The sequence below is a fragment of the Pseudochaenichthys georgianus genome, chromosome 23 (genome assembly GCF_902827115.2).
Source record: "Pseudochaenichthys georgianus chromosome 23, fPseGeo1.2, whole genome shotgun sequence".
In the NCBI taxonomy this organism is placed as follows: Eukaryota; Metazoa; Chordata; class Actinopteri; order Perciformes; family Channichthyidae; genus Pseudochaenichthys; species Pseudochaenichthys georgianus.
The window spans coordinates 18,954,049-18,966,530 of record NC_047525.1 but is presented as its reverse complement, the minus strand read 5'-3'; the positions used below and the strand labels follow the sequence as shown (position 1 = coordinate 18,966,530).

General features: G+C 40.4%; 1 protein-coding gene across 1 annotated transcript in view; it reads right to left on the bottom strand.

The window, feature by feature from the left end:
* Positions 1 to 12,482, bottom strand: part of LOC117439088 (copine-8) — an 87,110-nt gene that overhangs the window by 58,369 nt on the left and 16,259 nt on the right. Inside the window, exons 2-4 of the mRNA XM_034074820.2 lie at positions 5,461 to 5,501; positions 2,997 to 3,043; positions 1,324 to 1,427 (exon numbers count right to left, since the gene is read on the bottom strand). Coding sequence (XP_033930711.1) covers positions 1,324 to 1,427; positions 2,997 to 3,043; positions 5,461 to 5,501 — 192 coding nt within the window. The remainder of the gene's footprint in view (positions 1 to 1,323; positions 1,428 to 2,996; positions 3,044 to 5,460; positions 5,502 to 12,482) is intronic.

Below are 12,482 nucleotides of genomic sequence, written 5' to 3'. Positions count from 1 at the left end.
TACTTTTGTGCCCCACTGTACATACTAGGGCTGTGCAATTAATCGTATTTTAATCTCGATTACGATTTTGGCTTGCAACGTAATCGAAATAAAACGATTATTTTGCTGCATGCGCATTCACCCCTCCCTAAAAGCCCTTGCGGCTAGATTGTGAGTGACAATAGTTGTGTGAGTTCAGCGCGAACGAAGATGGCAGAACAAGAGCAACTCAAGAAAGGTAAAACGAAGTTTGGAAATAATTTGGGTTTAACCTGTTAAGCCACAAGTCTGTTTCTCAGGTCTCAGGCTTGAAAATGACATTCCCAGAACAAATGACTATATCTTCACTTCTAAAAGGGGTAAATTAATAATCTTTTTTCTCAAAGCAATGATAAACCTGTGAATTGTGTGTAGATGAGTCAGAATCAATATAGATGTTTTTATTTTAAAGTGGACCTATTATGCTATATTGGAAAAATATATTGTTGGTACAAAGTTTTTTTCTTAAAATACCAAACAGATCACACATTGTAGCCATGCCTCATACTGCTCCTACCCCTCTTTTGCAGCCCTGTTAGAGAAACGTGGATTTTGGGTCCTTAGCTTGAAAAAAATAAAAGAGGAGGCGGAGCTAATGCCTGATCAGAATTCTACCGGAGATAAAGTTCAATTCTGCTGTGATAAAACGCCATCCTGTTCTAAACCACATCAAGGATTATTTCTGAAACAGTATGGAGCTCAAATGGTTTTTCTCTTGTGGGTTTATCACAAGGTGAGTTCCATTTTTTATTTCCTGAACACACACACGCGGATACAAGCGGCCAAGATGGGTTTTCTCCGCAGGGTGGCTGGCGTCTCCCTTAGGGATAAGGTGAGAAGTTCAGTCATCCGGGAGGGACTCGGCGTTGAACCGCTCCTCCTTCGCGTCGAAAGGAGCCAGTTGAGGTGGTTCGCGCACCTAGTTAGGATGCCACCTGGGCGCCTCCCTAGAGAGGTGTTCCAGGCACGTCCAGCTGGGAAGAGACCAAGGGGTAGACCTAGGATCAGGTGGAGGTATTATATCTCTTCGCTGGCCTGGGAGCGCCTTGGGATCCCCCAGTCAGAGCTGGTTGATGTGGCCAGGGAAAGGAAAGTTTGGGGCTCTCTGCTGAAACTGCTACTCCCACGTCCCGACCACGGATAAGCGGGAGAAGATGGATGGACGGAGGGACGGACGGAGGGACGGACGGAGGGACGGACGGAGGGACGGACGGACTCAAACACACGGACTCACACACACACACACACACACACACACACACACACACACACACACACACACACACACACACACACATTACTTACAAGTCAAATCGCAGGTTCTGTCGCTCTTCAAAAAAGTAGTCCAAAATGAATTTCCGCACAAAGTCCGGGTTTAGCGTGTTGTCTATCACCTCCGTTCTCCCAAACTAGATAAAGAAAGGAAGATAAAGACAGATAAGAATACCATTTGGATAAATGTAAGGTAAATCATTGTTTCTTCTACATATTGCAGTTTTTATAGGCACTTAATGAGGTTGTAATATCTCCTGGGAAGAACTAATCTCCAGCAGGTTATCTCTCTTCAGGTGACTCATTGGGGCAGAGGTAGATTATCTACACAGCTTTAAAGTAATGAATTCAGAGCAGCTGAAGCATCAAGTCAAGCACAGTTTGGCATTTAACTTAGCCTAATGCATGCAGATGATGGGCTACTCAGAACAATGAATACATGGGAATGATTGAAGCTGCCCCCTGGTTTCCATTGGTGAATATTCATCATTGTGAAAGTGAAAAAAACCACCAATGACCGCTCAGCTCGAGATACCAGCGAGTCGTTTCCCATCAAGCATTTCGCTTCCGCAGCCCGCGCCTTGCTCTCAAGGCTGCGGGCGTCTTTGTCCCGCGAGATTTCAACGTCTCATGTAGACGAGCCTCCAGAGCAAGTCGGACAAAATGACTAACCATCATGCAACGCACTAGCAAGACGTTGATCGAAACTGTGCAGGTCTTGCTTGTCTCAAACAAGCCTAGCACCAGTAGAAATACATTGCTTTTAAAATCGTGCGGTGCAACACACAAAAAAGGGGAAAATCGTGTTGGTAAACACGAATCAATAGATTAAAAATCGTGTTGGTGAACACGAAATGCCATGAGACTGGGTTGCATTGTACATTGTAGTTACTGGTTGTGTCCACAAGCACAAACAAAGTCTAGTTATTTATCATAATTAGTTGACATTAAATTATAAAATTGTCTAAAGGTCAAATAATGATATTACTTTCTTTGTGTTGCACATTGTGATTGTTTAAATATTTGATCTACAGTTTCTACAATAGGATGTAAGCTTTATTACTGTTAAGCTGACAGGCTTCTTTAGCCATTATTAGCAAGTTAGGTGAGTTAGCATGCTAGCAACCTAACATATGGTGGTTAGCATCATGCCTGCTAAACATGAGAGTTTCATCATTGTCTTATGTGAACTCCTTTTGGACTCAAAGTCGGACATTTTACCTGGAACGCCCCATTTTATCTGTGAACATGTTGCGCTTGTATTTTATCACGTGGTATTGCTAACAATGGCTTACATGGCTTGAACTGGTATTGCTAACTGTTCTGACTTGTTGAACAGGAATGTGGTCAACTTGGGTGTGACGGTGTTCCCAGCTACGATTACGACTGATGGTAAATGGAACGCAGCATTAGTCAGCTTGCTAGCATGAAGAAATTAGCATTTAACTTAAAGTATCACTGTGCAAAACCACAGCCTCAGATAGCAACTAGCATAGCTGTTGCCTCTTATTGTACCATAGCTAGCTTGATAATGCTAGCCAGAAGTAGATTTACGAGTAGATAAAGATGCATTTGAGTGTGTTTCCACTGCTTGTTTGTTTTCACCATTGGTCTGTTATAAAATACAAGTTTATAAGGATAACATGTGGATAACATGTGGATAAATTTTGGCAATGAAACATAAAATCACTCTCTTTAACACTCACCTCTCTCCACTCCTTGTTGCCCATGCCTTGTGCGTAAAGAACACATACTGTGGATAAAATTAACACATAAGATAACATTTAGAAACATGATAAAACCCATGCTAATAGCATAGTTTTCCAGCTTTTTTATTCTAAAAACCTTCCTTATTATCAATATACTACCTGACAACTGTACGAAAGGATTGTAAATTATAAAATCATATTATTCAAATGGTGGCTAAGCTAACAAAGGACAAATGAATATTACTCTCATAGCTAAAAGTGTTATTGGATCCATCCGAATATGCCTAACAAGCCATAAATGCAGGAATTATGAATAATAAAACTACATCAAAGCACCTAATAGTTTTATTCATGAAGCCCAACATGTTTTCTGTCTTAAGATGGTGAAAGACATCATTTGCGAACATTATCCAATTTCCCCTTAACAGGACAATTTAATAAAAGGAAAATGACTGAGCTCACTCATCATACACTTAATTTCTCGAGGCCTTTGATGTGCCTCTCAGATAAGTGCCAGAAAGGATGTAAACATGAGAATACAACACACACACACACACACACACACACACACACACACACACACACACACACACACACACACACACACACACACACACACACACACACACACACACACACACACACACACACACACACACACACACACACACACACACACACACACACACACACACACACGATATTTCGTCTTATTTCTGGGGTCTGATAGAGAATATATTTCTGGGAAAAGATACAAATAAAACCAATTATAAAATAGAAAACTTCTTTGCGGTTTTGGATGCTTATGTATTGAAGGGTTTATTGACTCAATCCTGCTTGTACCTGAAAGCAGTGGTTGCGTTACAATTTCTTGTTGTCTGTCAAATTTGATCACTGCTCTCATTTTAAATGTATTTTTACCAGCAAGTGACAGATCCAGGGTATCTCTATGTTTCTCATACATCCTTTTATTTCCTCTTTTCTTTCCCTCCTTGCTCTTTCTTGCTGTCAGTCTGGTTCATATCAGGAGTCCGAAGACACCATGCTCAGCATAATCGTGATCACCACTCAGCAAGCCCTCCTCTTCCTCCACTCATCCTCATCATGTTACCGTCATTCTCGTCATCGTGTTTATCTCTGCCATCATTATCATGGAGTCGTTTATTTCTCATGCATTTGTGAATATGCTGACATACTATGTATTGCAAAAACAGTATGTGTGTATTAGTGGGTCCAGTGATCTACTTTATACTTCAACCAATATTGTACTTTTAGCTCCACTACATTTGTCGGACAGCTTTAGTTACTTTGCAGATTCAGATTTTAAGCCAATATAAAAAGTAAATCAACTTATAAATGAAAACTGACATTTATTAGAGGGTAAAATATCCAGCAGCAGTACATAAAGTAATACAAAATAGCTCTACATGCACCAACTGTGGTGAAAACATAAATGTATCAATAATCATAATCTAGTCATTTTGATGCCATTAACTTTTTACATTTACTTCAGTAAGATTTTGAATGTACGACTTTCACTTATAACAGAGTACTTTTTAAAATGTTGTACTGCTACAAATGAAAAGTATAAATAAAAGTAGGAGCCATTGATATCTGTTCATACATCCTAAGACACACCCACACACACACACACACACACACACACACACACACACACACACACACACACACACACACACACACACACACACACACACACACACACACACACACACACACACACACACACACACACACACACACACACACACACACACACACACACACACACACACACACACACACACACACACACACACACACACACACACACACACACACACACACACACGTGAAGCTAATTAACTATATGATAAGTTCTCAAATACATTTTTTAGATGCCAAATAAGTGAAGTCATGTATCAAACAAGGGGGTTATTGATCTTCCCTAACCCTAACCCGATCTTCTCATCCGAGTCTATAAAAGAAGCGCACAAGCTATTTTCCAAAAGGTTGATCTCCTCCTTTAACTAACAGCCTTGTTACTAATATAATTATTATAATGATTTTAACTGCTGGATAAAGAGGAGAATTAACACATTTTTTTGTAAATCCATAGGTCGAAGCCTCTTAATTGGCTCATGCATTAGTCACACTTCTCCAGCAGAACTTACGCATTTAGTGAGAAAAAAACACTTAAGGAGTGACTCATGACTACATACTGCTACACAAAAGACCTTCGACTGGTCCTTTTTTAATTCGTCCTGCCATTTAATCCCATTATTTTTGAAATTGTGCACGTCTGTTCTTTTTACATTCATTTCCAATTGTAGGCCTTGCATATCTAATCATATCCTTAACTTCTTGTTGAGCAATTTTTGAAATGATGGCAATCATGCAGAGACACACAAACTTGTTCACCATGGGTTTATAAGACATACAGATATGTGGTGGATCTTACTTGGGTCTGATTTGGAGAAGGTGTCCCTATCCAGCAGGTTTCTATGGAGACACAGAAGGGAAAGTGGTCAGAAACACAGCTTCGTTGTCATCCAAATTTGGCAGCGAACGCATTTTAACACGCAGACTATTCATGGACTCTGTTGAATATGATTCAGCACGTTAGCATCACACTCTGTTTACAGTATCCCACTGAAACTCTTATCAGAGGTGGTAGAATACAAAGAACAAATACTAATAGTACTATATATAACAGCCAGATTATCTTAACAAGATTTTAAAAAGCATAAGGCTATTTATAGCTCATGAAAATAACATATGAACAATAAACTGATGCTACTAGCAGGTGTTACCTTGCCTTAAAAAGGCCTAAAAGCTAAATCAACCTGCTCCCATAAAATGTGTATTCATCCACATCTGAAAATAGTCCCAAATTGAAATCCTTCCTTATCACATAGACAGCAACAGCCCTGCGCAAAAGGCTTTCACCTACATCCACTACAAATCCTTACAACCAGACTTTATTTATCGGTATTCCGATTTGAAGGCTCCTCATTTCATGCTTGAGAAACATAACGTCTAAGATCATAGAGTGATATATTGTACAGCTCTCTGTCTAGGCAAACCATTGAGATTCAGCTGAGATGAACATTAATAAAACCGAAGAATTTATGTTCGCCCCCAGAAAAACGACGGAGAACTAGAGGAAACCAAATGGCTTGATACGAAAGTGGCATAAGACCTTGTCATTAATCCTGATTTGTGAATAATGAGATGAATGATGGTGGTGATGATGGCACCTAATGAGAGAGGAGAGGAGAGGAGAGGAGAGGAGAGGAGAGGAGAGGAGAGGAGAGGAGAGGAGAGCAGAGCAGAGCAGAGGAGAGGAGAGGAGAGATTGGGATCACTAACGTGTCAATGAGGTTAAATCACTCTAGCGTGTTAAAGGCCTCCATAAGAATTAAGAGTTGCTCTCCAATCTACTTCCTTCCATCTGTTTCAGGTGCCCTGCTGTATCCTGCTGGCGGAAGGGATATGACAATGTGGGTAATGATTCCTGTCATGCTATCAATTCAAGGGAAAGGCTGTGACACAGAGAGAAGTGTTCCTTCTTCAGCTCATGAACACTTCCTCTGGCATTTTCCTCTCTGAATGTTTGTTTTCTATTTTATTTCTATTCTTGTTTATTTGTTTTATTGTAAAATGCCTTGTCTTTTATGCTGCTGCAATAAAAACAATTTCCCAAATTGGCATCAATAAAGTACCATCTTATATAAAGCCCTTCAGTCTCTCCTGTTTGTTGGCGACTTCTATGCGGAAAAACCCCGACTTTTGTAAGCTGCCACACACACACACACACACACACACACACACACACACACACACACACACACACACACACACACACACACACACACACACACACACACACACACACACACACACACACACACACACACAAACACACACACACACACACACACACACACACACACACACACACACACACACACACACACACACACACACACACACACACACACACACACACGTTAGATAATCTGTTGCCTAATAAGAAAAGATAAGGCCTATTTCTTGATCTACACTGCCATCGTCTTTCATTTGACACGGACATGGAAAGATGAATGCACACTTAAATGTTCGAAAATAAAAGCTATAATGCAATACTGTGACACTATTCGGGTGGTGTCATTTCCCACTCTGCACCCCCACAGACACTTAGTCGTGTGGTACTCTTAGGAACACATGTGAAAATACACTTTCTCCCATTGAGAGCAGATTTGAAGCAACACACTCTCTGACTGGCTGCTGCTCAGAGCACATCACACATGGTGGAACTCCAAATGGGCTCCCCCTGTGCATGTGTGTTTGAGTGAATATGTCATTTGTGTGTGTGTGTGTGTGTGTGTGTGTGTGTGTGTGTGTGTGTGTGTGTGTGTGTGTGTGTGTGTGTGTGTGTGTGTGTGTGTGTGTGTGTGTGTGTGTGTGTGTGTGTGTGTGTGTGTGTGTGTGTGTGTGTGTGTGTGTGTGTGTGTGTGTGTGTGTGTGTGTGTTCAGGATTTCCACTTCAGCGGATAATTTGAACGAGTCATGGCTCTTTTCCTCTCGCTCCTTTCCTCTTTTCATCCAGAGGCAGACCATTCGAGGCACAGGAATAAAGCTACTACACTAAAATAGTGTGTTTATTTAGCAGTTTCAAAAAAATTATATTTTCTCATACGAGTATTATGGACATTTCATTTAATGCCTTTAAGGTTAAATAAAACACAGCCTCATTGAGGCTTTCATATGTTTCAATCCATCTCAATCTTCCCTGTAAGAAAAACAACCTACTGCTGCACCTAACCTTTTCTGGTTATGCTGTGATGAATTACTTTAAAAAATATTTAAAAAGGCAGCCTATAACAATCTGATTTTTCTGCAAAAGTACACATCACATGGTAGTACCCTTTTCCAAGTAGTCACCGATACAGCTCTTAAGCGAATAAGTGAAAACATGTACAAAGCACCCATTATGTGATTAGGATGTTAGAGATTTCAATGGCATTCCATTTCTGAGAATAGCATATCAATGTCTTCTGATTTTTATAAGAATTCTTCCACATTTCCCGGGAATTCTTGAATGGGTTTCATCTACAGAGAAATTGCAGATTTATTGCACAATAAATTAGGTATGCATACATGCAGTAGGTAGGTCACTATGGATCTACAAAGCCTTCAACCCAATCTTCAGGGTGAATGCATTGCATCACCATCCAATGTATCTGTAAATTCAGTGGTTTTAAATTCATCATCAAGCTAAAAACAGTTTTGGGCGTTACAGTGATTTTTATTTAAAAGAAATACGTTACAACTCGGTCGAAATTCATTCAAATGAGCTAGAAATTGTACTTGGGGTCAACTGAGGTCAAGGCGAACCTATAAACGTCTTTGACAGTTGACACTAGTGTTGCACGGTGTACCGATACTTGAAAGGTACCGCGATACCCTGCCGTTAAAAACGGTACGATTCCTCCGTTTCATTAGTATCGGTACTTTAAGAATGACGTGGAAAAGTACTCCTGTGAAAAAGCGCCGTTTTAATAAGAGCCGTGTGTGTTCAGCGCTCTGCTTCCACTCCCTGCACTGCAGCCGTGCCTGCAGTCCCGCTCCTCTCAAGCACGTTCTAAGTCCCTCCCCTCTCTCTCTTGCATGCGGCCAGGCGCTAGCTGCCAGTGAGAAAACAAGAAGCATGGCCGCTGCGCCTCGGCTTGTTGACAAAAAAGACGCCAGAAGTCTGTGAACGGGCCGTTCAGGTGTTCAGAGCAGAGCTCCCTGTCGGAGCGGCAGAGCGTGATGTGCACTGAAAAGTTTTTCTGTCGCAATATTATCGTTGAGCAAACTTAACTAGCATCACTATCTGCTAACGTTAGCTTTAGCCTTCGTTTTCTATTAGTTTTTTTCATAGGCTATAAACGGAGGTGGTATTATATCTTGTACTTGAGTAAAAGTACCCATGTCTTGTACTTGAGTTAAAGTAGAAGTACCAGAATGTAGGAACAATCCTGCAATCAAAATGTTCCTCAAATAAAAGTACAAAAGTATTATCATCAAAATATAGTTAAAGTAGCGACAGTAAAAGTAGAAGTACTCAGGTCTTGTACTAGAAGCACCAGAGTGTAGGAATACTCTGTTACAGTAAAAGTACTGCATTCAAAATGTTCCTCAAGTGAAAGTAGGAAAGTATTCTCATCAAAATATAGTGAAAGTAGTCGTTGTGCAGATTGGTCCATTTCAGAATAATATATGATATGTTTTATAATGATTGATCATGAAAGTGTTCTCAAAGCTGGTAAAGGTGCAGCTAGTTTGAAGTACTTTGTATACTGCAGGGTAGCTGGTGGATTTACTCCAGGTGGAACTAAAGTCTGATTCAACACTTGATTAGATTTCACATCATTCATCTGTGAAGTAACTAAAGGGATTAAATACATGTAGTGGAGGAAAGTACACCATGTACCTCTGAACTGTTGTGCAGTAGAAGTACACCATTATTTCTGAACTGTAGTGGATTAGAAGTACAAAGTAGCAAAAGAAACATTGAAATACTTAAATAAAGTACAAGTATCTCAAAATTGTACCCAAGTAGTACTTGAGTTTATGAACTTAGTTACTTTACACCAGTGGCTATAAAGATAGAAAGACTAAGCCTTGCACAGAGGCATGAAAATACATTTTCAAAATGCTCAACAGTGCTGCCAAAATGTTAAACTCACTGCTACAAAATTAAAATAAATGCTTTTATATATATTTATATTAGATGTGACTCTTTGGCGTTTCTGTTATTATTGACACTGCTGCTTTAGTTGTTCTGACTGCTAAAATCATCTGTTATTCCTAATTTTAAAGCCGATATTCCGTGTTTCCCTTTTTTTAAGAAAAGCATCGAAAAAGAATCGGAATCGCAATTCTTGACTTGGTATCGGTATCGAAACCAAAATGTTGGTATCGTGACAACACTAGTTGACACCCACATTTGTAATCGTACTGTCATTAAAGGGAATCCCTTTCCAGCTGGCGTACTCCAGTCAGATATGACAGTGCTGATCTCAGATCTGATCAAAGCATCTTTGTCACCCCGGCCATGCCTTTTAAATCTGACACAAGATGGGTGGGACACACACACACACACACACACACACACACACACGCACACGCACGTTTCATCATGCTCATTTGCTTTCTCAATCTCCCTCTGAGAGTGTTAATAAAATGGGAGGGGGGGAACTTAAAAGAAAAGACAACAGAGATATGGAAAAGGCAGCATCTCGTACTGATATGACAACATGTAATTATGTCGAATGCCTGGTTCTCTGTGTGTTTGGTCAACAGCAGGAGCCACGGGGATAACAGCAGAGTGGGGACGGGAACCATAGCAACTACTGGCAGCCAATTGGGGCAACTTGACTGACTTGACTGACAGTCGTGGGGGTGTTTTCTGACTGGGATTCCATCAGTGTCGTAGTGTTTGTGGTTGTCACCCTTTCATTCAATTTCCCCCACCTCTCTAGCGTCTCCCTTTCCCTTCTTTCACCTCCAATCCAATTTCCCCCATTCCACTTATTTATTTTCTTATTTCCCTTCATGTCTACTCTCCATCATCGGTTTATCCCGCTCTGCTTTGCCATCGTTCCTTTCTTGCCTCCCTGTTAAATGATTGAAAATATCTACTGGGGTTTTTTGTTTTTTTTGGCTTGAAAGGCCATGTCCCTGACAGTGTGCTACCTGGGCGACACAACAGCAAAGAATCCTCCCGGGACCCTCACATCCCTCTCAACGCTACAGAAATAAATTGGGTTTTTGGCTCACAATAGGAGAGGAGAGGAAGCAGAAGCAACAGAGGAAATAAAGATAAATGGGAAATAAAGGGAAGGAAATGATTGAGAATGAAAAAAGATAGTCGTGAGAAAGAAACAGTACAGGTGTGGAGTGCAAAAATTAGCCATCTACGTTTTTGCTGAAGTGATACCAACACTATTTCAGGTCCTTTTTCCTGTGACACGAAATGAGCTACAGTTTGCACGAGTGTGCTTTTGAATGCATGCAAAAACCACTAAGGATTTTAGATTTCCTAATGTGGCAATAGGTTAATGAAGAACTATAAATTAAGCTACATTTTTCTGCTGTGCTTTCAAAGGAAGGCAACTTAATCAGAATATTGAATTAGCTACTCTACTCTGTGCCAAAGACTCAAGTTTTATTCTAATTGCTGGTTATTTGGACCTCATGCGCCTGTTTAATAACTATATAAAGCAGATCTCAAGCCTGATAGACGCTGTGCTTTTTTAAACGTCATCACATTTCTGCTTTCAGATCTCTTGTTAAGCTTTCCACACTTCTTGCTTTTACATATTTTCTATTTCCAAGTCATCCTCTTCTTAGGGGAAAGGGATTGTTGGCTCAAAAGCAGTACTTCTTGTTCTGACTTCTTCTTCCCCTCCTCACTTTTCCTCTCTTTCTGTCTGTCTGTCTCTCCCTCTGTTTGACCATGACCTGAATCAGCTCTGTGGAGACTCCACCCTCTCACTGAACTAGAAACCTTTACACACATGTAGATACACACAGGGAAACCACATGGAGCAACCTGTGCATGGTCCAATGATTTTCCATTTCAACTACCTCCAATGTCCTTCACAAACAATCGCTTTAAATTAGGCTTTTACGATATGGGAAGGGCCATTATATCGTGGGTATTTACTTAAGATAAAGAACCCGCACATGGAAAAAAACTAATGGATGGAAAAACACAAGCAGAAAAGAAAAAGAGTGACACGTTGAGGAAGACTTCCTTTTACGATTTACCGGAGATTTACCTGGCACACTTCTTTCCTTACACTTACATATCTTTTGGCAATTGAAAACCTCTCTTGAGTCACGTTTCATGTGATAAAATGCCCCCGCCATGATTAGTATGCAAAAAAAAACTGTTATGGATGCTAAGAATGGGGAGCTGCAGTGTCACTAGGGAAATCTATTGATAACCTTTATGATTTGACGTTATCATAATGGAAATATCTGTATAACGTAGCAGGCAGTTGTCTTTGGACACTAAAATAAAGCGAGAAATTGAATTTAATCATGCGTACTGCCTTATTTTAATATCCGGTAAAGAGACATTACGCAAAACAAAGGCTCATAGCTGCTCCTATTTTCAAGCAGAACTTGGCAGCTTTATACAAGTTATAATGACTTCAGTTGCACCGATGAAGTTGAGTTATGATTTCAAAATAGGGTTTGATGCGACACAAAGCAGCAATGGGTAATTGAACGCGTCAGAAGAAGGACTTCCCGCATCTGAGAAGCGTGTGAATGTAGCATTTTTGTGGTGCAATTGTAGTTCTAGGAAGCATCGTTCATGGAGATACGTTTTAAAGCTATTCTGGTGATGTTACAGTATGTTCAGCTGCTCTCATTCCACTCCGCTCCAACAGCCACACTGGCTTCAACCTTAAGTGTTAAGTT